The sequence below is a fragment of the Bombina bombina genome, chromosome 2 (genome assembly GCF_027579735.1).
Source record: "Bombina bombina isolate aBomBom1 chromosome 2, aBomBom1.pri, whole genome shotgun sequence".
Lineage (NCBI taxonomy): Eukaryota > Metazoa > Chordata > Amphibia > Anura > Bombinatoridae > Bombina > Bombina bombina.
The window spans coordinates 603,268,469-603,295,070 of NC_069500.1; the positions used below are offsets into that span (position 1 = coordinate 603,268,469).

The 26,602-nt window shown below is 40.2% G+C and overlaps 1 protein-coding gene across 2 annotated transcripts in view; it reads right to left on the reverse strand.

The window, feature by feature from the left end:
• The window catches only part of ENTREP1 (endosomal transmembrane epsin interactor 1), a 353,321-nt gene that overhangs the window by 52,665 nt on the left and 274,054 nt on the right, over positions 1–26,602 (reverse strand). For both annotated transcript variants that reach the window (XM_053702522.1, XM_053702521.1), the window contains one exon: positions 26,369–26,498. In XM_053702522.1, the coding sequence (XP_053558497.1) occupies positions 26,369–26,498 (130 nt within the window). The remainder of the gene's footprint in view (positions 1–26,368; positions 26,499–26,602) is intronic.

The window sequence follows — 26,602 nt, forward strand, 5'->3', positions numbered from 1 at the left end:
ACGACAATGTCCATATAAAAATGCCCTTTTCAGGGCAATGGGTAGATTAGGTTTTACTTTCTTTTTATTTTGTGGGTTTGGGGTTTTTTGTAGCAAAAGAGCTGTTAATTTTAGGGCAATGCCCTACAAAATGCCATTTTAAGGGCCCTTGGTAGTTTATTCAAGATTAGGCTTTTTATTTTGGTGTGATTTTTTTTAAAGGGTATTAGAATAAGAATAATAAAAAAAAAAAAATTGATTTTTTTTTTTGTAATGGTAGTTTTTATTGTTGTAATTTTAGGTTTTAGAGTAAGGTAGCTTAGGATTTATTTGACAGGTAAATTTGTATTTATTTTAACTAGGTAGTTATTAAATAGTTAATAACGATTTACTAACTAGTCTACCTAGTTAAAATAAATACAAACTTACCTGTGAAATAAAATAAAACCTAAGCTAGCTACAATATAACTATTAGTTATATTGTAGCTACCTTAGGTTTTAATTCACAGGTAAGTATGTATTTAGTTTTAAATAGGTATTATTTAGTTAATAATTGTAATTTTAATTTAGCTCTATATTAATTTTGTTAAAGTTAGGGGGTGTTAGGGTTACGATAGGTTTAGGGTTAGGTGTAGGGGTTAATAGTTTAATTTAGATTTTTGCGATGTGGGGGGCTGGCGGTTTAGGGGTTAATAGATTTATTTAGTGGTAGTGATGTGGGATGCCAGAGGTTTAGGGGTTAATAGCTTTATTTAGTTGCAGCAATGTCGGTGAGCGGCAGAATAGGGGTTAATAGATGTAGTATAGTGTGGGCGATGTTGGGGTGCAGGGGAATAGGGGTTAATAACTTTAGTATAGTGGCGGCGATATTCGGAGCACAGATTAAGGGTTAATAGCTTTATTTAGGTGCCGGCGATATCGGGGGCAGCAGATTAGGGGTAAATAACATTATGTAGGTGGCAGAAAAGTCGGTGAGGGGAAGATTAGGGGTGTTTAGACTTGGGGTTTATGTTAGGGTGATAGGTAACTTTTTTTTCCCTATAGACATCAATGGAGTTGCGTTACAAAGCTTTTCTTTCCGCGATCGCAGGTGTTAGGGTTTTTCAGACACCTTCTCCCCATTGATGCCTATGGCGAAGATTAGACCTACAGGCTATGACTACGGCTAACCAGCCGAAACGCGTAAGCCTAGGTGCTGTGCCTGCAATGTGTCTATGTTTGGAGTTTCCGTGTATACTTTTAATGAAGTAATAAAGTAATATATTTTTATTTTACAAAGGAGAATCCAGCCATCTCTTTATTTTCTGAAGATTAGGTGTTGTTAGACTTTTTTCAGCCGGCTCTCCACGTTGAATCCTATGGGAAAATCGTGCACAAGCACGTTACACCAGCTCACCCCTGACTTAAGCAGCGCTGGTATTGGAGTGCGGTAATGAGCAAAATTTTGCTCAACGCTCACTTCTAGTCTTTTAACGACGGGTTTCTGAAAACTCATAATACCAGCTCTGCAGGTAAGTGAGCGTTGAGTGAAAAATGCTCGTTAGCACCGCATAACTTCTAACGCAAAACTCGTAATCTGGGCCATTTATAGACATACTATTGAAGTTATTCCCTGCCTCCCTCTAGTCATGGGTGCTGCCATGTTGAAATCTATCTTTTACTACGTTCTAGTGCTGACATTGCACGTGCTGCAACTTTACTTGCTGCAGTGTAACCTAAGTTCCATATTAGCAGCACTCATGATTAAAAGGCAGTTCACAAAATATATTAGGCTAGATTACAAGTGGCGTTGTATTTCTTTTTTTCGCGTAAGTAAAAACTTTGCGCTTATTGGGTTGCGCTCTTATTACAAGTCCCAAAAAACGTATTTTGCGCAAGCGTTAACCCAAATAGCGCAAAAATACTAGAGATCGGTGGGGGGAACCTAACACCCGAGATCGCGCAAACTCCATCACATTTTCGCATTCCCCATAGAAGTCAATGGAGAAACAGAAATTGTTGGAAAAAAAACAAAACACCCATTGCGCAAACAACATAAGATATTCACATTAGCAAATGTAAAATATTTACAGTAAATACATCATTAAAATCTATGAATATTGCATACGTTTTTTTCTGCTTAATGGCAAAGGGTTATAATGTACTTATATATATATATATATATATATATATATACGTCTAATGTTTTTATATGTGTATATATGACTGTAAATACATATATAGACATATAAATACATTAATATATATATGTACACATATAAACATACTTAACCCCTTAATGACCACAATGTACCCTGTATGTCACTGGTTGTTAAGGGTTTTTTCAGGACATAATAGCACAAGTCTAGCAAGAACACGCTATTAATGCCCTCCCTCCAGCAGGCTTTGTGGAATAGAGCAGTCTCAACGCTGGTGGCAAGACCGCACTATAAAACAATCAAGTCCCAAAAAAAGGCCAGCGACATACAGGGTACGTCGCTGGTCCTTAAGGGGATATATACTGTACATACAAATATTTTTTTAGACATGTATATGTATGTTTCTCAATGTTAAAGCCATTTGCCTGCCTTTTTTTCTAACACCCAATATCTTTGAGCCCTTATAACTTTTTTGGGCAATATTTTTTTTAAATAAGTTTTATTAGACAGTGTTATGAGTGTAACTGTACTTTGTAATGTATTTTTGTGCAACTTTTTTGTTTTGGAAAACAGTTAACCACAGCTCTGAAATCACTGTAAGGATTGAAGCATAAAGGGCAATTGTGCTGGCACAAATACTATACGATCTACTTGTAATATCAAAATGGCTTGCAAAAACACAATTGCACTAGCACAAAACCGTTTGCGCCTCACTTGTAATCTAGAGCATTGTGAGCCAGATTATAAGTGGAGCACTAATTAGAATATTGCATGTGCATTCACGTATTCCCCTATAGAAGTCAATGGAGAAAAAAAAAGTGGGAAATAAAAACACCCAACTCTTGCACAAACCCAATTGCATATTCTCAGGTGCGCTAACCCAACATGAAAATATTAATTATTCATATTCCAAAGTTCTGCACATAGCAGAATATGTTCTATTTATTAAAAAATACAAAATGAAAGCTAGCAAACTCTGATGTAAGCATGTGTTAGCTGCCCTTAATATAGCAAGTGTATTTTTTAATGTTTTATAGAACAGCCTGAGGAAAGAGCCCTATAGATACTGAGAAACGTGTTGCTTTTTAATAAAGATATTGTTTATATATATATACTGTATATAGATAGATAGATAGATAGATAGATATACACACTTGCTGCTGCTGTGGATTTTATTACCTTAATCTGGGGGATTTGGAGCATTACCAGCTTTGCAGTAGAGTTCAGTCTGCTGGGCAGCTGCGAAGTCCCAGTCTGCCTGGAGGTGCATTCTTTCTTGTAAGTGCAACTATACCTTACAACTTTGCTTTGCCCGACTGTACTGGGCTATGGTGGTTTGTTTTTCATCCCCACATACTGTAGGTGTTGATTGTGATCTTTCTGGAATTTCCCTACTTTGGACTATAGCTGGCCTCTCCCAGTGAGCTGGACTACTGTGAAGTTCCGGCCTGCCCCAATAGCACCACTGGGTGCATCACGTCTGTGTGTAACCATTTGTCTTACTTTTATTATCATTTGGTTTGGTGGTACTAACTAGGCCATTGTGGCACCAATATTTCTACATATATCTGATGGTTTTTTGCACAATATATATATATATATACACACACAGGTCAAATGTTTTGCATATATCAGATTATGTTTTATCTATTTTAAATATATATATATATATATATGTATTTTTTTATATATATATATATATATATATATATATATATATACACACACACCTTTAAACAATCAAGCCATGATTTGTCATAATTGTGATGATTATGGCTTACAGCTCATGAAAACCCCAAATCCACAATCTCAGAAAATTAGAATATTGTGAAAAGGTGAAATATTCTAGACTCAAAGTGTCCCACTCTAATCAGCTAATTAAGCCATAACACCTGCAAAGGGTTCCTGAGCCTTTAAATGGTCTCTCAGTCTGGTTCAGTAGGAATCACAATCATAGGAAAGACTGCTGGATGTTCCCAAAGTGCTGTATCAAAGCACATTAATAGAAAGTTATATGGAAGGGAAAGGTGTGGAAGAAAAAGGTGCACAAGCAGCAGGGATGACCGCAGACTGGAGAGGATTGTCAGGAAAAGGCCATTCAATAGTGTTGGGGACTTTCACAAGGAGTGGACTGAGGCTGGAGTCAGTGCATCAAGAGCCACCACACACAGACGGATCCTGGACATGGGCTTCAAATGTCGTATTTCTCTTGTCAAGCCACTCCTGAGGCTTCTAACCTGGGCTAAAGAAAAACAGACCTGGTCTGTTGCTCAGTGGTCCAAAGTCCTCTTTTCTGATGAGAGCAAATTTTGATTTTGTATCTCATTTGGAAACCAAGGACCCAGAGTATGGAGGAAGAATGGAGAGGCACACACTGCAAGATGTTTGAAGTCCAGTGTGAAGTTTCCACAGTCTGTGTTGATTTGGGGAGCCATGTCATCTGCCGGTGTTGGTCCACTGTGCTTCATTAAGTCCAGGGTTAACGCAGCCGTCTACCAGGAGATTTTGGAGCACTTCATGCTTCCTTCCGCAGAGGAGCTCTATGGGGATGCTGACTTCATTTTCCAGCAGGACTTGGCACCTGCCCACACTGCCAAAAGCACCAAAACCTGGTTCAATGACCGTGGGATTACTGTGCTTGATTGGCCAGCAAACTCGTCTGACCTGAACCCCATAGAGAATCTATGGGGCATTGCCAAGAGAAAGATGAGAGACATGAGACCGAACAATGCAGAACAGCTGAAGGCCCCTATTGAAGCATCCTGGTCTTCCATAACACCTCAGCAGTGCCACAGGCTGATAGCTTCCATGCCACGCCGCATTGAGGCAGTAATTGCTGCAAAAGGGGCCCAAACCAAGTACTGAGTACATACAGTATGCATGCTTATACTTTTCAGAGGTCCAATATTGTTCTACAGGTATGTACATTCCTTGTTTTATTGATTGTATGTAATATTCTAATTTTCTGAGATTGTGGATTTGGGGTTTTCATGAGCTGTAAGCCATAATCATCACAATTATGACAAATCACGGCTTGAACTATCTTGCTTTGCATGTAATGAGTCTATCTCATATATTAGTTTCACCTTTTAAGTTGCATTAGTGAAATAAATTAACTTTTGCACAATATTCTAATTTTTCTAGTTTCACCTGTAAAATATACATGATTGTTTAAAGGTGTGTGTGTATATATATATATATATATATATATTTAAAATAGATAAATCATATTCTGATATGTACAGAACATTTGTATGACAAATATTTACAGTAAATACATAGTTAAAACCTCTATTAAAAATGAATATTGCATAAACATGTTTTTTAATGTTTTCATTTACTTAACTGCAAAGGGATCCAATGCTTATATATACATACATATATATAATCTGTATGTATATATATATATGTCTTATGTGTGTACAAATGTATTTATGTGTTTATATATGTATGTATGTTGTGTATATATATATATATATATATATATATATATATATATATATATATATATATATACACACACACACTAGTTGATAAGCCTGCCCAGAGGGCAGTCTATGTATTAAAAATGCAACCCCCCAAGTTACAAAAAATAAATTAAAAATACAGAAAAAAATAAACAAAGCTATCCAAAATAATAAAATTAAACCTAAACTAATACCCTATAAAAAATCCCCCCAAAAATAAAAAACACCTACTAATCTTAGTATAAACTACCAATAGCCCTTAAAAGGGCTTTTTGTAGGGCATTGCCCTAAAGAAATCAGCTCTTTTACATCAAAAATAAACAAAGTCCCCCCTAACAGTAAAAATCCCCACCCACCAAACCCCTAAAATTAAAAAAAAAACTAACACTAAGAAACCTAAACTACCCATTGCCCCTAAAGGGGCATTTGTATGAGCATTGCCCTTAAAAAGTGCATTCAGCTCTTTTTCACTCCCCTTAAAAGGGCATTCAGTTATTTTTTACCGCCCTTAAAAGGGCATTCAGCTCTTTTGCAAATTGCCCAATAAACTCTAATCTAAAAAAAAAACAAAACAAAAAAAAAACATAATTTTTTTAAAAAAAAACTAACACTAAAGCCCCAAATAGGTACTCACGATTTCAGAAGTCCGGCGGAGAAGTTCTTTTTCCAGACGGGTCCATCATCTTCATCCACAGCGAAGGCGACGCAGAGCAGAGGTCCGGAGCGGTCTTCCCAGATGTGGCGATCCTCGGCGGTGGTCATCTGTGGCAGCGGTCCTCGGCGGCAGCGGTGGTCTTTGGCGGCATGGAGGCTCCTCTTCATCCGATGTCTGTCGTATACTGAATATTGAATACAAGGTACCACAATCAATTTGGGGTACCTTGCATTCCTATTGGCTGAATTTTTCAAAACAGCCAATAGGATTTGAGCTACTGAAATCCTATTGGCTGGTCAAATCAGCCAATAAGATTTCAGAAGCTCTCATCCTATTGGCTGATTTTGAAATAGGATGAAAGCTACTGAAATCTTATTGGCTGATTTGAACAGCCAATAGGATTTCAGTAGCTCAAATCCTATTGGCTGTTTTGAAAAATTCAGCCAATAGGAATGCAAGGTACCCCAAATTGATTGTGGTAACTTGCATTCAAAATTCAGTATACGATGGACATCAGATGAAGAGGAGCCTCCATGCTGCCGAGGACCACCGCCCCCGCCGAGTACCGTCGACACCACCACAGAAGACCACCGCTGAGGATCACCACATCAGGGAAGACCGCTCCGGACCTCTACTCCGCTCCACCTTCGCTGTGGATGAAGATGATGGACCCGCCTGGAAGAAGACCTCCGCCAGACTTCTGAAACCGTGAGTACCTATTTGGCGCTTTAGTGTTAGTTTTTTTTTTCTTTCTTTCTTTCTTTTTTTTTTTTTTTTTAGATTAGGGTTTATTGGGCAAATTTGCAAAAGAGCTGAATGCCCTTTTAAGGGCAGTGAAAAAGAGCTGAATGCCATTTTAAAGGCAATGCCCATACAAATGCCCCTTTAATTTTAGATTAATGTAATGTAATTTTTTTCATTTTAATTGTAATGTAGTTTTTTAAAAAAAAAATGTATTTAAGGGGTTAATTTAGGGGGTGTTAGGTTAGGGGGCTTAGTCATTAAGTTAGTTTTTTGCGTTGTGGGGGTTGGTGGTTTAGGAGTTAATAGGTAAATTAGGTTTAATGCGTTGTGGGGGTTTGGTGGATTAGGGGTTAATAGATATATTAGGTAGTTTGCGATGTTGTGGTTGGCGGATTTAGGGGTTAATAACTTTATTGGGTATTTTTCTTTTTCTTAATACTTTGTGCGGGCGGTTAGTTTTTTTTTATTACTTATTACGAGCGGTTAGTGTTTTTTTGTTTTTGTTTTTTTTAATACTTATTGCAGGCGGTTATTTTTTTTTGTAATGCTCCGTTTGCCTTCCCGGTGGATTCTTTCACCACCCTGCCATTTTCGGAGTCCACCGGGATGCAGCTTACGCGAAACAGTTAACCAGAGCTCTGAAGTCAGCGATTGTGCTCAAGTGATTGCATTTACTTTCGACATGTAATACAAGCGGTAAGCCCAACAAGCGCAACCTCATACGATAAACCCCTTATCTGTCATGCGCAAACATTTGCGCTACACTCGTAATCTGGCCCTTTGTGTTTAATGTCTCTTTAAGGACTAATTGATCAGCAGCTGATAAGTAGAAGTCCCACTGCTTTAATGTCACCTCACACAAGCACAAGAAAACAAAAGATGTTTTTTTTTTCTATGATTCAAAATGGTAATAACGTTAATTAAAAGAAGATTATCTGATGTCATTAACTGCAAGAGCTCAGTTTTTACTTAAAATAACAAATACAAATGTAAATGTTGGGGTAGACTTCCAGTGACAGTCATCGTGGTGGAGATAGCAACCAAAAACAAAACTTTCCAAGATAACAGCTTAATATTTATGGAATGCATGGGTTCAAACGGAACCCCTTGAAGAACATTGAGAACTAAATTCAAACTCCATGGCGGAGCAATAGGTTGAAACACAGGCTTGATTCTGATTAAAGCCTGACAAAAAGACTGAACGTCTGGAACATCCGCCAGACGCTTGTGTAATAAAATAGACAAAGCAGAGATTTGTCCCTTTAAGGAACTAGTTGACAATCCCTTCTCCAATCCTTCTTGGAGAAAAGACAAAATTCTAGGAATCCTAACCCTTCTTTATGAGTAGCCCTTGGATTCGCACCAATAAAGATATTTACGCCATATCTTATGGTAAATCTTTCTAGTGACAGGCTTGTGTGCCTGAATCAAAGTATCAATGACCGACTCAGAGAATCCCCGCTTAGATAAAATCAAGCGTTCAATCTCCAGGCAGTCAGCTGCAGAGAATTTAGATTTGGATGTTGGAACGGACCCTGAATGAGAAGGTCCTGTCTCAATGGAAGTTTCCACAGTGGCAGAGAGGACATGTCCACTAGATCCGCATACCAACTCCTGTATGGCCACGCAGGCGCTATTAGTATCACTGAAGCTTTCTCCTGTCTGATCCTTGCAATCACCCAAGTCAGGAGAGGAAACGGTGGAAACACATAAGCCAGGTTGAACGACCAAGGCACTGCTAGAGCATCTATCAGTACAGCCTGGGGATCCCTTAACCTGGACCAGTAACGTGGAAGCTTGGCATTCTGTCGAGATGCCATCAGATCCAATTCCGGTCTGCCCCATTGATGAATCAATGATGCAAATACCTCCGGATGGAGTTCCCACTCCCCTGGTTGAAAAGTCTGACGACTGAGAAAATCCGCCTCCCAGTTCTCTACTCCTGGGATATGGATTGCTGATAGATGGCAAGAGTGAGCCTCCACCCATCGGATTAGCTTTGAAACCTCTATCATTGCTAGAGAATTCCTTGTTCCCCCTTGATGATTGATAAATGCTACAGTTGTGATATTGTCCGACTGGAATCTTATGAATTTGGCCAAATCCAACTGAGGCCACGCCTGAAGCGCGTTGAATATTGCTCTCAGTTCCAGAATATTGATTGGAAGTAGAGACTCCACCTGAGTCCAAACACCCTGAGCCTTCAGGGAATTCCAGACTGCACCCAGCCCAAGAGGCTGGCGTCCATTGTCACTATTACCCATGATGGTTTGTGGAAGCACATTCCCTGGGACAGATGATCCTGTGACAACCACCAAAGAAGAGAGTCTCTGGTCTCTTGATCCAGAGTTATCTGAGGAGATAAATTCGCATAATCCCCATTCCACTGTCTGAGCATGCACAGCTGCAGTGGTCTGAGATGAAAGCGAGCAAACGGAATGATGTCCATTGCCGCTACCATTAATCCAATGACCTCCATACACTGAGCCACTGAGGGCCGAGGAATGGACTGAAGTGCTTGGCAAGTATTTAGAATCTTTGATTTTCTGACCTCCGTCAGAAAAATTTTCATATCTACCGAGTCTATCAGAGTTCCCAAGAATGGAACTCTTGTTTGTCGAACTAGTGGACTCTTTTCTATATTCACTTTCCAACCGTGAGTTCTTAGGAATGACAACACGATGTCCGTGTGAGATTTGGTCAGATGATAAGTTGACGCCTGGATCAAAATATCGTCCAGATAGGGCGCCACTGCTATGTCTCGCGGTCTGAGAACCGCTAGAAGGGACCCTAGCACCTTTGTGAAGATTCTGGAAGCTGTGGCCATACCGAAGGGAAGAGCCACAGACTGATAATGTTTGTCCAGAAAGGCAAACCTTAGAAACTGATGATGATCCATGTGGATAGGAATGTGAAGGTATGCATCCTTCAGGTCCACGGTGGTCATGTATTGACCCTCCTGGATCATTGGTAAAATTGTTCGTATAGTCTCCATCTTGAACGATGGGACTCTGAGAAATTTCTCTAGACATTTGAGATTTAAGATTGGTCTGAAAGTTCCCTCTTTTTTGGGAACCACAAACAGATTTGAGTAAAACCCCTGCCCCTGTTCCTGTTTTGGAACTGGGCAAATTACTCCCATGGTATAGAGGTCTTTTACACAGCGTAAGAACGCCTCTCTTTTTGTCTGGTCTACAGACAAACGTGAAAGATGAAATCGCCCTTGTGGGAGAAAATCCCTGAATTCCAGCTAATTCCCCTGGGTCACAATTTCCAATGCCCAGGGATCCTGAAAATCCCTTGCCCCAGCCTGAGCAAAGAGAGAAAGTCTGCCCCTACTAAATCCGGTCCTGGATCGGGGGATGCCCCTTCATGCTGTCTTGATAGCAGCAATGGGCGTCTTGGCTTGTTTACCTTTATTCCATGCCTGGTTAGGTCTCCAGACAGACTTGGATTGAGCAAAATCTCCTTCCTGCTTAGTGGAGGAAGAGGAAGCAGAAGGTACTCCCTTAAAATTTCGAAAGGAACGAAAATTATTCTGTTTACCCCTCATCTTAAGAGACTTGTCCTGGGGTAGGGTGTGACCCTTACCTCCAGTAATGTCAGAAATGATTTCCTTCAATTCAGGCCCGAATAGGGTCTTACCCTTGAAAGGAATAGCTAAAAGCTTAGATTTAGATGACACATCAGCAGACCACGATTTCAGCCATAACGCTCTGCGCACCAGAATGGCAAAGCCTGCGTTTTTCGCCGCTAATTGAGCAATTTGAAAAGCAACATCTGTGATAAAGGAATTGGCTAGCTTAAGAGCCTTAATTCTATCTAAAATGTTCTCTAAAGGCGTCTCTACCTTCAGAGACTCTTCCAGGGCGTCAAACCAGAAAGCAGCTGCAGTAGTTACTGGAACAATGCAGGCTGTAAAAGAAAACCCTGGTGAACAAATACCTTCTTTAGAAAGCCTTCTAATTTGTTATCCATAGGGTCTTTGAAAGCACAACTGTCCTCAATAGGTATAGTTGTACGCTTAGCTAGAGTAGATATTGCTCCCTCCACCTTAGGGATCATTTGCCAAGAGTCTCGTATGGTGTCTGATATAGGAAACATTTTCTTAAAGTTAGGAGGGGGAGAAAACGGTATAACTGGTCTATCCCGTTCCTTTTTAACAATTTCCGAAAATTCTTTTAGGAACCGGAAAAACATCAGTCCATCTTACACAATTTTTCTGGAGGAATTGTAATAGGGTCACAATCATCCAGTGTCGCTAAAACCTCCTTGAGCAACAGACGGAGGTGTTCAAGTTTAAATTTAAATGACGTGATGTCCGAATCTGTCTGAGGCAACACATTTCCTGATTTTGAAAGTTCTCCCTCAGACAGCAATTCCCTAACCCCCAAATCAGAGCAGGGCACATTGGAAATGGCCAATAAGGCATCAGAGGATTCAGTATTTACATTAATACCTGGCCTACTGCGTTTACCCTGCAAAACTGGCAGTTTAGATAATACCTCTGTAAGGGTAGTTGACATAACTGCAGCCATATCTTGCAGAGTAAAAGAATTAGACGCACTAGAAGTACTTGGCGTCGCTTGAGTGGGCGTTAAAGGTTGTGACACTTGGGGAGAATTGGATGGCATATCCTGATTCTCTTCAGACTGAGAATCATCCTTAGACACACTTTCATTACCTAAAATATGTTCTTTACAGTGTAAGGCCCTTTCAGTACAAGAAGGACACAATGTAAGAGGGGGTTCCACAATGGCTGCTAAACACATAGAACACTGACTTTCTTCAATGTCAGACATGTTGAACAGGCTAGTAATAACCACACAAGTCGTTAAACACTTTATTATGTTGATGAAAACAACTTCAGCAAAAACGGGTACCGGGCCTTTAAGAAATAAAAAAGCGCACACTTTTTTTTCCAAATTTGCTTAATAAGTTATTAAACTGCTCAATTTAAGTTGCATATACCCTATATTGCAGTCGGATATTGCACCACAAGTAAAAAGGGCAAATTAAACCTCTAGTACAGGTTAAATGAAGGCAAAAACGTTATGTACAAAAATATTACAAAAATGCCCCTGCACCTCGCCACCCTACCTGCCCCCAGGGAATTGACAAACGATCCGATATCGCTCCGGAAAATAACCCCTAAGTCTGGGCCCAACCGGAGCTGATGGCTGCTGCTTTCTCTTCAGAAACTAACTGCGCATTAGAAGCGCGAAACAATGTGCTAACAGCCTCAACAACCGCATGGAAAGCGGTTTAACCAACCATGTGGGTTATTTACTTAAAACATTAAAAATATAGCCATGTGAACCTCCAGCACAACGCAACATAACCAGCCATAAAAACTCTTTTATATAATAAAAAACGTTAGGCTGCCCCAGTGTCTTAACCATGCTGCTGCACTAAGCCCTGCATTTATAACAACGAAAATTTACACAGGATTTCAGTACCACCCTGATATATAGGTCTACTGCTTACCCCTTCCCAACCTGGGAACTATGTCAGCCAATTCTGATATACCATAGTCTCTTCAGAAATAAATGACTGCACATACCTCAATGCTGCTTGTAGCATGAAAACGTTCCCCACACTGAAGATTCCTCTTGTACTCCTCAGCAACTGTGGGAACCAACATGGATCTTAGTGGCATTTGCTAAGATTATCAACCTCAAGGCAGAAATCTTCTTCTATATCCTGCCTGAGAAAAATAGTACTCACTGGTACAATTTTAAAATAAAAAACTTCTTGATTGAAGAAACTAAAAACTATCATTTTAACACCTTTTTCACTTTACCCTTCCTAATACTAGCATAGGCAAAGAGAATGACTGGGGGTGGAGGGAAGGGAGGAGCTATATATACAGCTCTGCTGTGGTGCTCTTTGCCACTTCCTGTTAGCAGGAGGATAATATCCCACAAGTAAGGATGAATCCGTGGACTCGTATCTTGTAGAAGAAAGTATATTTCTATTGATTAAAGGGACATGAAAGCCCAATTTTTTTTCTTTCATGATTTAGAAAAATCGTGTCATTTTAAACAACTTTTGTATTTACCTCTATTATCTAATCTCTTTTGTTTGCTTGATATCCTTTGTTGAAAAGCATATATAGATAGGCTCAGTAGCTGCTGATTGGTGGCAGCACATAAATGCCTCACGAGACTGGCTCTCCCATGTGCATTGCCATTTCTTCAACAAAGGATATCTAAAGAATGAAGAAAATTAGATAATAGAAGTAAATTGGAATGATGTTTAAAATTGTATTCTCTACCTGAATCACGAAATAATTTTTTTTGGGTTTAGTGTCTCTTTAACCCCTTAAGGACCAAGCCCATTTTTCAATTTCTTTCCCTTAAAGACCAGGGCTATTTTTACATTTCTGCGGTGTTTGTGTTTAGCTGTAATTTTCCTCTTACTCATTTACTGTACCCACACATATTATATACCGTTTTTGTCGCCAATAAATGGACCTTCTAAAGATACCATTATTTTCATCATATCTTATAATTTATTATTAAAAAAATTATAAAATATGAGGAAAAAATGGAAAAAAACACACTTTTTCTAACTTTGACCCCCAAAATCTGTTACACATCTACAACCACCAAAAAACAACCATGCTAAATAGTTTCTAAATTTTGTCCTGAGTTTAGAAATACCCAATGTTAACATGTTCTTTGCTTTTTTTGCAAGTTATAGGGCAATAAATACAAGTAGCACTTTGCTATTTCAAAACCACTTTTTTTCAAAATGAGCGCTAGTTACATTGGAACCCTGATATCTGTCAGGAATACCTGAATATCCCTTAACATGTATATATTTTTTTAGAAGACATTCCAAAGTATTGATCTAGGCCCATTTTGGTATATTTCATGCCACCATTTCACCACCAAATGCGATCAAATAAAAAAAATTGTTAAATTTTTCACAAATTTTTTCACAAACTTTAGGTTTCTCACAGAAATTATTTACAAACAACTTGTGCAATTATGGCATAAATGGTTGTAAATGCTTCTCTGGGATCACCTTTGTTCAGAAATAGCAGACTTATATGGCTTTGGTGTTGCTTTTTGGTAATTAGAAGGCTGCTAAATGCCACTGCGCACCACACGTGTTTTATGCCCAGCAGTGAAGGGGTTAATTAGGGAGCATGTAGGGAGCTTGTAGAGTTAATTTTAGCTTTAGTGTAGTGTAGTAGACAACCCAAAGTATTTATCTAGACCCATTTTGGTATATTTAATGCCACCATTTCACCGCCAAATGCGATCAAATTTTAAAAAAACTTAAATTTTTTCGCAATTTTAGGTTTCTCACTGAAATTATTTACAAACAGCTTGTGCAATTATGGCACAAATGGTTGTAAATGCTTCTCTGGGATCCCCTTTGTTCAGAAATAGCAGACATATATGGTTTTGGCGATGCTTTTTGGTAATTAGAAGGCTGCTAAATGCCGCTGCACATCACACGTGTATTATGTCTAGCAGTGAAGGGGTTAATTAGGGATCTTGTAGGGAACTTGCAGGGTTAATGTTAGCTTTAGTGTAGAGATCAGCCTCCCACCTAACACATCAGACCCCCTGATCCCTCCCAAACAGCTCTCTCCCCTCCCCCACCCCACAATTGTCCCCGCCATCTTAAGTACTGGCAGAAAGTCTGCCAGTACTAAAATAAAAGGTATCTTTTTTTTTTTTTTTAGCATATTTACATATGCTGCTGTGTAGGATCCCCCTTAGCTCCAAACCTCCCTGATCCCCCCCAAACAGCTCTCTAACCCTCCCCCTCTACATTATTGGGAGCCATCTTGGGTACTGGCAGCTGTCTGCCAGTACCCAGTTTACAAAAAAATATATATGTTTTATCTTTCCCCCCCCACTTTTCTGTAGTGTAGCTTCCCCCCCCCCAAGACTAAACCCCCACCCCCTCCCAGATCATTTAGATTATATATTTAAAATTTTATATACCCCCCCTCTCTCCCTCTAAATATAAACAAAAACTGTTCCATAGTGTAATGGTTCCCACCCGCCTCCCCCGTGCACGTGCGCGCGTCCGTGTGCGCCCCCAGTGATCCCGCCCATGATCCCGCCCACCTCTGCAATACGCAATGCACTGATGGCCGCCCACCCGCCTCCCACGTCGGCTCCCACGCACCAACGATTGCGGGTCATCGATGTCCGGTGCAGAGAGGGCCACAGAGTGGCTCTCTCTGCATCGGATGGGGTAAAATGTTATTGCAGTGATGCCTCGATACCAGTTCCAGCTGAATTTGAGAAACAGCACAACAACAGATAACAATGAACTTCTGACTACAAGATCTGAGCGCATACATGGGAGCAATATACTAGCACTTGTGACATCTACTTTATCTCCTGTGAAGGAACTTGCCTGCGTTAATAACTTTTCTCTGACCATTCTATTAGGAGAAATCAGAAAAGAGGAGAAAGGAATATTATCTGTGACCGAGATCCTACTCTCTTAGGGACAGCTGATTTAGGACTTTGAGACTTGCTAAGGGAAAAGTGTTCAATCACCTGATGACCAGTTTCTCTAATATCTTTTTGATGAATAATTTTGCCCATAGCTTTCTATGTACCTTCTCCTACTGTAAGTGCGTAGTCTTAAATTTCACTCTTGAAATAGTTTTTCTATTTGTAACCTGGAATAGTCTCGCTTTAGTATACTTTGGCTGTCATGTTTTTTAATCAAGCAGCACTTGTCTGTGTATTTACTCTTGCTATGTATGATTGTTGGTTTGGCATCAAATCAGATGCTGCTTTCTGCGCTTACTGATTTATTTTCATTTTTTCCCCTTTCCTTGTAAAATTCTGAACTTGCCTGTAAGTTTGTGATAACCCTGGTTAGAGATTCTTATACTGCTTTCTGCCAGGCTAATATTTACTTTTCCATTATACCTCACTGAATTATACGGTTCATTGTTTCCATATTGCAGTAATCTTTGCTAATCTTGGCACTGTATTCAGTGCATTTGTTTTTTCTGTCTGTATGCACCCTCTAGCACATTACTGGCCTCTAATTCTGAACACAACAATTACCTTTTTGTGCTGAACTCCTCTATAAAGCCTTTCAATATAAATCTTGTTGCCATTCCTTGTATATCTGTTTGCAGACCTCCCAAGTGTCCCTATTTGAGAGGGACAGTACCCAATTCTCAGCTCTGTCCCTCTGACAGCCATATATCCCTATTTGCTGAATTTCCCTTAGATACACCGAAAAACACAATTTATGCTTACCTGATAAATTTATTTCTCTTGTGGTGTATCCAGTCCACGGATCATCCATTACTTGTGGGATATTCTCATTCCCAACAGGAAGTTGCAAGAGGAACCACAGCAAAGCTGTTATATAGCTCCTCCCCTTCCTACCATATCCAGTCATTCGACCGAAAACAAGCAGAGAAAGGAGAAACCATAGGGTGCAGTGGTGACTTTAAAAAATACCTGCCTTAAAATGACAGGGCGGGCTGTGGACTGGATACACCACAAGAGAAATAAATTTATCAGGTAAGCATAAATTGTGTTTTCTCTTGTAAGGTGTATCCAGTCCACGGATCATCCATTACTTGTGGGATACCAAAACTAAAGCTAAAGTACACGGATGAAGGGAGGGACAAGGCAGGTACTTAAACGGAAGGTACCACTGCCTGTAAAACCTTTCACCCAAAAATAGCCTCCGAAGAAGCAAAAGTATCAAATTTATAGAATTTTGAAAAGGTATGAAGCGAAGACCAAGTCGCAGCCTTGCAAATCTGTTCAACAGAAGCCTCATTTTTAAAGGCCCATGTGGAAGCCACAGCTCTAGTAGAATGAGCTGTAATCCTTTCAGGAGGCTGCTGGCCAGCAGTCTCAAAAGCTAAGCGTATTATACTCCTTAGCCAAAAAGAAAGAGAAGTTGCCGAAGCCTTTTGGCCTCTCCTCTGTCCAGAGTAGACAACAAACAAAGAAGATGTTTGACGAAAATCTTTAGTAGCTTATAAGTAAAACTTTAAAGCACGAACCACGTCCAGATTATGCAATAGACGTTCCTTCTTCGAAGAAGGATTAGGACACAAGGATGGAACAACAATCTCTTGATTGATATTCTTGTTAGATACCACCTTAGGTAAAAACCCAGGTTTGGTACGCAGGACTACCTTATCAGAATGAAAAATTAGATAAGGAGAATCACATTGTAAGGCAGATAACTCGGAGACTCTACGAGCTGAGGAAATAGCTACCAAAAAAAGGACTTTCCAAGATAAAAGTTTGATATCTATGGAATGAAGAGGTTCAAACGGAACTCCTTGAAGAAGCTTAAGAACCAAATTTAAGCTCCATGGTGGAGCAACAGGTTTAAACACAGGCTTGATTCTGACTAAAGCCTGACAAAATGCCTGAACGTCTGGAACATCTGCCAGACGCTTGTGTAAAAGAATAGACAGAGCAGAAATCTGTCCCTTTAAGGAACTAGCTGACAAACCTTTTTCCAAGCCTTCTTGGAGAAAAGATAATATTCTAGGAATCCTGACCTTACTCCATGAGTAACCCTTGGATTCACACCAATAAAGATATTTACGCCATATTTTATGGTAAATTTTCCTGGTGACAGGCTTTCGTGCCTGTATTAAGGTATCAATGACTGACTCAGAGAAGCCACGCTTTGATAAAATCAAGCGTTCAATCTCCATGCAGTCAGTCTCAGAGAATTAGATTTGGATGGTGGAAAGGACCCTGAAGTAGAAGGTCCTGTCTCAGAGGCAGAGTCCATGGTGGAAAGGATGACATGTCCACTAGATCTGCATACCAGGTCCTGCATGGCCACGCAGGCGCTATTAAAATCACCAATGCTCTCTCCTGCTTGATCTTGGCAATCAGTCGAGGGAGCAGAGGAAACGGTGAAAACACATAAGCCAGGTTGAAAGACCAGGGCGCTGCCAGAGCATCTATCAGCGTCGCCCTGGGGTCCCTGGACCTGGATCCGTAACAAGGAAGCTTGGCGTTCTGTTGAGACGCTATGAGATACAGTTTTGGTTTGCCCCAGCGATGAATCACTTGTGCAAACACCTCCGGATGGAGTTCCCACTCCCCCGGATGAAAAGTCTGTCGACTTAGAAAATCCGCCTCCCAGTTCTCTACACCTGGGATATGGATAGCTGATAGGTGGCAGGAGTGAATCTCCGCCCAGCGAATTATCTTTGAGACTTCTAACATCGCTTGGGAACTTCTTGTTCCCCCTTGATGGTTGATGTAAGCCACAGTCGTGATGTTGTCCGACTGAAATCTGATGTACCTCAGAGTTGCTAACTGAGGCCAAGCCTGAAGGAGAGACGCCTCCTGACTCCACGATCCCTGAGCCTTCTGGGAGTTCCAGACTGCACCCCAACCTAGAAGGCTGGCATCTGTTGTTACAATTGTCCAATCTGGCCTGCGAAAGGTCATACCTTTGGACAGATGGACCCGAGATAGCCACCAGAGCAGAGAATCCCTGGTCTCTTGGTCCAGATTCAGTTGAGGGGACAAATCTGTGTAATCCCCGTTCCACTGACTGAGAATGCATAGTTGCAGCGGTCTGAGATGTAAGCGTGCAAACGGTACTATGTCCATTGCCGCTACCATTAAGCCGATTACTTCCATACACTGAACCACCGAAGGGTGCGGAATGGAATGAAGAACCCGGCAGGAATTTAGAAGCTTTGATAACCTGGACTCCGTCAGGTAAATTTTCATTTCTACAGAATCTATCAGAGTCCCTAGAAAGGAAACTCTTGTGAGTGGGGATAGAGAACTCTTTTCCTCGTTCACCTTCCACCCATGCGATTTCAGAAATGCCAGTACTACGTTCGTATGAGACTTGGCAATTTGGAAGTTTGACGCCTGTATCAGGATGTCGTCTAAATAAGGGGCTACTGCTATGCCCCGCGGCCTTAGGACCGCCAGAAGGGACCCTAGAACCTTCGTGAAGATTCTTGGGGCTGTAGCTAACCCCAAGGGAAGAGCTACAAACTGGTAATGCCTGTCTAGAAAGGCAAACCTGAGAAACCGATGATGATCTTTGTGTATCGGAATGTGAAGATAAGCATCCTTTAGATCCACTGTAATCATATATTGACCCTCCTGGATCATAGGCAGGATGGTACGGATAGTTTCCATCTTGAATGATGGAACCCTGAGGAATTTGTTTAAGATCTTTAGATCCAAAATTGGTCTGAATGTTCCCTCTTTTTTGGGAACCACAAACAGATTTGAGTAAAAGCCCTGTCCTTGTTCCTCTTTTGGAACTGGATGGATCACTCCCATAACTAGGAGGTCTCATACACAGTGTAAGAATGCCTCTCTCTTTATCTGGTTTGCAGATAATTGAGAAAGGTGAAATTCCCTTTTGGGGGAGAAGCTCTGAAGTCCAGAAGATATCCCTGGGATATAATTTCCAACGCATTCACCACTATGTAGAAAATTCCATCTTTATTGGGATATTTCGAAATAGAAAAGACAACGTTTCGGACCTCTAGTCCTTAGTCATGCTATTACTTTAAGGGTTTTGTGTGGTACCCTTACAGCTTGCACCACCTTGTTATCTTAGTGCTGTACCACTACTGGACTGTGTTATATAATTTCCAACGCCCAGGGATCCTGAACATCTCTTGCCCACGCCTGGGTGAAAAGTGAAGTCTGCCCCCCACTAGATCCGTTACCGGATAGGGGGCCGTTCCTTCATGCTGTCTTAGAGGCAGCAGCAGGTTTTTTTAGCCTGCTTATCTTTGTTCCAGGTCTGGTTTGACCTCCAGACCGCCTTGGATTGAGCAACAGTTCCCTCTTGTCTTACATTAGAGGAGGTTGATGCCGCACTTGCCTTGAAGTTTCGAAAGGCACGAAAATTAGACTGTTTGGCCCTGGATTTGGACCTGTCCTGAGGAAGGGCATGACCTTTTCCTCCAGTGGTATCAGCAATAATCTCCTTCAAACCAGGCCCGAATATGTCTGCCCCTTGAAGGGAATGTTAAGCAGCTTAAATTTGGAAGTCACGTCAGTTGACCATGATTTAAGCCATAGCGATCTGCGCGCCTGTATAGCAAAACCAGAATTCTTAGCCGTTAGTTTAGTCAAATGAACAATGGCATCAGAAACAAAAGAATTGGCTAGCTTAAGTGCCCTAAGTTTGCCAAGTATGTCATCCAATGGAGTCGCTACCTGTAAGGCCTCTTCCAGAGACTCAAACCAGAACGCCGCAGCAGCAGTGACAGGGGCAATCCATGCAAAGGGCTGTAGGATAAAACCTTGTTGACAAAATATTTTCTTAAGGTAACCTTCTAATTTTTTATCCATTGGATCTGAAAAAGCACAACTGTCCTCGACAGGGATAGTAGTACGCTTTGCTAGAGTAGAAACTGCTCCCTCCACCTTAGGGACTGTCTGCCATAAGTCCCGTGTGGTGGCGTCTATAGGAAACATTTTTCTAAAAATAGGAGGGGAAGAGAACGGCACATCTGGTCTATCCCATTCCTTAGTAATAATTTCTGTAAACCTTTAAGGTATTGGAAAAACATCAGTACACACGGGCACTGCATAGTATTTATCCAGTCTACACAATTTCCCTGGCCCTGCAATTGTGTCACAGTCATTCAGAGCAGCTAAAACCTCTTTAAGTAATACACGGAGGTGTTCAAGCTTAAATTTAAGTGTAGAAAAATCACCCACAGACTGAAGTTCTCCTCAGCTTCAGCATATTGTGAGGCAGTATCAGACATAGTTCTTAAAGCGTCAGTATGCTCTGCATTTCGTCTAACCCCAGAGCTATCTCGCTTAACTCTAAGTTCAGGTAGTCTGGTTAATACCGCTGACAGTGTATTATCCATGACTGCCGCCATGTCTTTGTAAAGTAAACGCTATAGGTGCCCTTTATGTACTTGGCGCCATTTCAGCGTGAGTCCCTTGTGTGGGAGTCAAAGGGTCTGACACGTGGGGAGAGTTAGTGGGCATAACTTCCCCCTCGTCAGATTCCTCTGGTGATAAAAAATTTTAAAGACAAAATATGATCTTTATTGCTTAAAGAGAAATCAGTACATTTGGTACACATTCTAAGAGGGGGTTCCACCATGGCTTTTAAACATAATGAACAAGGAGTTTCCTCTATGTCAGACATGTTTATACAGACTAAAAATGAGACTAGCAAGCTTGGAAAACACTTTAATTCAAGTTAACAAGCAAATATAAAAAACTGTACTATGCCTTTAAGAGAAACAAATTTTGTCAAAATTTGAAAAACAGTGAAAAAAGGCAGTTACACAAACGAAATTTTAACAGTGTATGTAATAGGCTAACAGAGCATTGCACCCACTTGCAAATGGATGATTAACCCCTTAGTTAAAAAAATGGATCAAAAAAACGACATAGACGTTTTTTTAACAGTCACAGCAAACTGCCACAGCTCTACAGTGGCTCCTACCTTCCCCAATAAACGTTTTTAGGCTCTTTAGAGATGTCCTGTAGCATTCAGGGAACTTCTGAGGAAAACTGGATGTCTCAGTCTGTAATCTTAACTGCGCAAAAAAGCGCTAAAATAGGCCCCTCCCACTCATATTACAACAGTGGAAGGCCTCAGGAAAACTGTTTCTAAGCAAAAATAAAGCCAGCCATGTGGAAAAAATTAGGCCCCAATAAGTTTTATCACCAAGCATATATAAAAAACGATTAAACATGCCAGCAAATGTTTTATATAGCATATCTATAAGGGTATTACCCCTGAGAGTAAGCATGATACCAGTCATTATTAAATCACTGTATTCAGGCTTAACTTACATTTATCAGGAATCAGCAGCATTTTCTAGCATTTCCAATTCTAGAAAAAATTATAACTGCACATACCTGATAGCAGAATAAACTGCACGCCATTCTCCCTCTGAAGTTACCTCACTCCTCAGACATGTGTGAGAACAGCAATGGATCTTAGTTACAACCTGCTAAGATCATAGAAAACTCAGGCAGATTCTTCTTCTATCTCTGCCTGAGAAAAAATAGCACAACTCCGGTACTATTTAAAATAACAAACTTTTGATTGAAGAAACTAAACTAACTATTTTTCATCACTCTCCTCTTACTACCTCCATGCGCGTTGAGAGTTGCAAGAGAATGACTGGATATGGTAGGAAGGGGAGGAGCTATATAACAGCTTTGCTGTGGGTCCTCTTGCAACTTCCTGTTGGGAATGAGAATATCCCACAAGTAATGGATGATCCGTGGACTGGATACACCTTACAAGAGAAATACAGACAGACAAACCACCCAGGCATGGCCACTAACCAACCTGAAATATCCACAATCCCTCTAATATCCCCCTGTGACCACGCCCCCTTCTAAAACAGCCCCACCAACAAAACGGAGACGACTCTTTCCACCTCCCAAGTCCTAATACCTAGTCACAAATGTTGGACGGTATGTGTTTGTTTTGTGCTTATACCACACAATCACCTAGATTACGAGTTTTGCGTTAGTGGCTGTGCGGTGCTAACGAGCAGTTTATGCTCACCGCTCACTTTCAGACAGTGCTGGTATTATGGGTTTTTAGAAACCCGGCGTTAGCCGCAAAAAAATTAGCGCAGAGCAAAATTTAGCTACACATCTCACCTCAATACCAGCGCTGCTTACGTTAGCGGTGAGCAGGTAAAACGTGCTCGTGCACGATTTCCCCATAGGAATCAATGGGGGAGAACCGGCTGAAAAAAAAACTAACACCTGCAAAAAAGCAGCGTAAAGCTCCTAACGCAGCCCCATTGATTCCTATGGAGAAATAAAATGTATGTTTACACCTAACACCCTAACATGAACCCCGAGTCTAAACACCACTAATCTGACACTTATTAACCCCTATTCTGCTACCCCCGACATCGCCGACACCTGCATTATATTATTAACCCCTAATCTGCCGCTCCGGACACCGCCGCCACCTATATTATAGTTATGAACCCCTAATCTGCTGCTCCCAACATAGCCGAACCCTACATTATATTTATTAACCCCTAATCCGCCGCCCCCAATGTCGCCGCAACCTAACTACATTTATTAACCCCTAATCTGCCGCCCACAACGTCGCCACCACTATAATAAACATATTAACCCCAAAACCTAAGTCTAACCCTAACACCCCCTAACTTAAATATAATTACAATAAATCTAAATAAAATTAGTACAATTCACTAAATTATTCCTATTTAAAACTAAATACTTACCTATAAAATAAACCCTAAGATAGCTACAATATAACTTATAGTTACATTGTAGCTATCTTAGGTTTTATTTTTATTTCACAGGCAACTTTGCATTTATTTTAACTAGGTACAATAGTTATTAAATAGTTATTAACTATTTAATAACTACCTAGTTAAAATAAAGACAAATTTACCTGTAAAATAAAAACTAACCTAAGTTACAATTACACCTAACACTACACTATAATTAAATGAATTACCTAAACTAAATACAATTAATTACTATTTATCTAAAGTACGAAAAAAACCCACACTAAATTACAGAAAATAAACTAATTACACCTACTCTAATCCCCCAAACAAAATGAAAAATCCCCCCCAAATAAAATTAAGCCTTACCCTACACTAAATTACAAATAGCCCTTAAAAGGGCCTTTTGCGGGGCATTGCCCCAAAGTAATTAGCTCTTTTACCTGTAAAAAAAAAGTTCAAATACCCCCCCAACATTAAAACCCACCACCCACACAACCAACCCTACTCTAAAACCCACCCAATCCCCCCTTAAAAAAACCTAACACTAACCCCTTGAAGATCACCCTACCGTGAGATGTCTTCACCCAACCAGGCAGAAGTGGTCCTCCAGACGGGCAGAAGTCTTCATCCAAACCGGGCAGAAGAGGTCCTCGAGACGGGCAGAAGTCTTCATCCAGACGGCATCTTCTATCTTCATCCATCCGGCGTGGAGCGGCTCCATCTTCAAGACATCCGACGCGGAGCATCCTCTTCATCCGGAGTCTTCTTCAACAATGACGGTTCCTTTAAGTGACGTCATCCAAGATGGCGTCACCTTCAATTCCGATTGGCTGATAGAATTCTATCAGCCAATCGGAATTAAGGTAGGAAAAATCCTATTGCGACGAAGTTCAATCCTATTGGCTGATCCAATCAGCCAATATAATTGAGCTTGCATTCTATTGGCTGTTCCAATCAGCCAATAGAATGTGAGCTCAATCCTATTGGCTGATAGGATTTTTCCTACCTTAATTCCGATTGGCTGATAGAATTCTATCAGCCAATCGGAATTGAAGGGACACCATCTTGGATGACCTCACTTAAAGGAACCGTCATTGTTGAAGAAGACTCCGGATGAAGAGGATGCTCCGCGTCGGATGTCTTGAAGATGGAGCCGCTCCGCACCGGATGGATGAAGATAGAAGATGCCGTCTGGATGAAGACTTCTGCCCATCTGGAGGACCACTTCTGCCCGGTTGGGTGAAGACGTCTCACGGTAGGGTGATCTTCAAGGAGTTAGTGTTTTTTTAAGGGGGGATTGGGTGGGTTTTAGAGTAGGGTTTGTTGTGTGGGTGGTGGGTTTTAATGTTGGGGGGTATTTGTACTTTTTTTTTACAGGTAAAAGAGCTGATTACTTTGGGGCAATGCCCCGCAAAAGGCCCTTTTAAGGGCTATTTGTAATTTAGTGTAGGGTAGGGCTTTTTTTATTTTGGGGGGCTTTTTTATTTTGTTAGGGGGATTAGAGTAGGTGTAATTAGTTTAAAAATCTTGTAATGTTTTTATTATTTTCTGTAATTTAGTGGGGGGGTTTCGTACTTTAGATAATTTTTTTAAATAGTAATTAATTGTATTTAGTTTAGGTAATTAATTTAATTATAGTGTAGTGTTAGGTGTAATTGTAACTTAGGTTAGGTTTTATTTTACAGGTAAATTTGTCTTTATTTTAACTAGGTAGTTATTAAATAGTTAATAACTATTTAATAACTATTGTACCTAGTTAAAATAAATACAAACTTGCCTGTAAAATAAAAATAAACCCTAAGCTAGCTACAATGTAACTATTAGTTATAGTGTAGCTATCTTAGGGTTTATTTTATAGGTAAGTATTTAGTTTTAAATAGGAATAATTTAGTGAATTGTAGTAATTTTATTTAGATTTATTGTAATTATATTTAAGTTAGGGGGTGTTAGGGTTAGACTTAGGTTTAGGGTTAATAACTTTATTATAGTGGCGGCGACGTTGTGGGCGGCAGATTAGGGGTTAATAAATGTAGCTAGGTGTTGGCGATGTTAGAGCCGGCATATTAGGGGTTAAAAATATTTAAATAGTGTTTGTGATGTGGGAGTTGGCGGTTTAGGGGTTAATATATTTAATATAGTGGCGGCGATGTCCGGTTAGGCAGTTTAGGGGTTAAAAATGTTATGGGGGGGGGCTTGGCTTAGGGGTTAATAGGTAGTTTATGGGTGTTAGTGTACTTTTTAGCACATTAGTTAAGAGTTTTATGCTATGGCTTTGTAGTGTAAAACTCTTAACTACTGACTTTAAAATGCGGTACCAGGTTTGACAGGAGAGGGTCTACCGCTCACTTTTTGGAAGAATCGTAATACCAGCGCTATGCAAGTCCCATTGAAAATATAGGATACGCAATTGACGTAAGTGGATTTGCGGTATTTCCGAGTCTGGCCAAAAAAGTGAGCGGTACACCTGTACCTGCAAGACTCATAATACCAGCGGGCGTTAAAAAGCAGCGTTGGGACCTCTCAATGCTGCTTTTTAAGCCTAAGGCAAGACTCGTAATCTAGCCGTTTGTCTTTCTGTCATTATTTGCCTATGAGCAATAATCTAAAACAGAAACCAAAAGATGGCATCCTCTGAGTTTTTTTAATTACAAGAGAGATCTTCACTATAATCTAAGTATATGCAAGAGCATGCTCTTTTTCATATTCTAGCATTGTATTAGATCATTTCTATTGGTTGCTTGGTAGTTCTATGCACTCAAGTGACCAACTGTGATATACTTGAGATGTGTTTTTGATTGGATGTCCATGAGTGGCCTCTTTTATAAGTCATGTGACCTATTAAAATTCTAAGGTCTAAGAGAGGGTGTTTTTATCTTTACATACCTTCTGATAGTTTGTTACATAAATGTATTTTGACTGTGTGGTCCAAGAGTGACCCTATCAAGGTTACCGAAGGTCGCTTTGCACTGTGTGAGGTATATGATGTTATATTGCTATTGTATTATTTACATTTTTTGCCATGTACCTCATATTTGCTCTGTTCAGTTAGTTTGTATTTGTCTTGCACAACACAATAAAAAAAGTAAATGTAAATGTTATCAAATTAGATTAAAATAACAAAGCAGGATTGTCTTTTTTCAGTAACAAATACCTCCGATGAATTACTTTGGCGTATGACAGCTTCATATGGTGGAGGTGGTTCCATTGGACAAAACACTTCAATCCCTTTAAACCTGGATCCATAGATATGTGGAAGAGGAATCATTTCATTGCCAAGCACCCTATCAGACAAGATAATTGATAATACAGCATTAATACAGGATCCTGTTTGACAATTGTTAGAAAACAGATAACATTCACTATTTAATGCTCATTCTTACCCTCT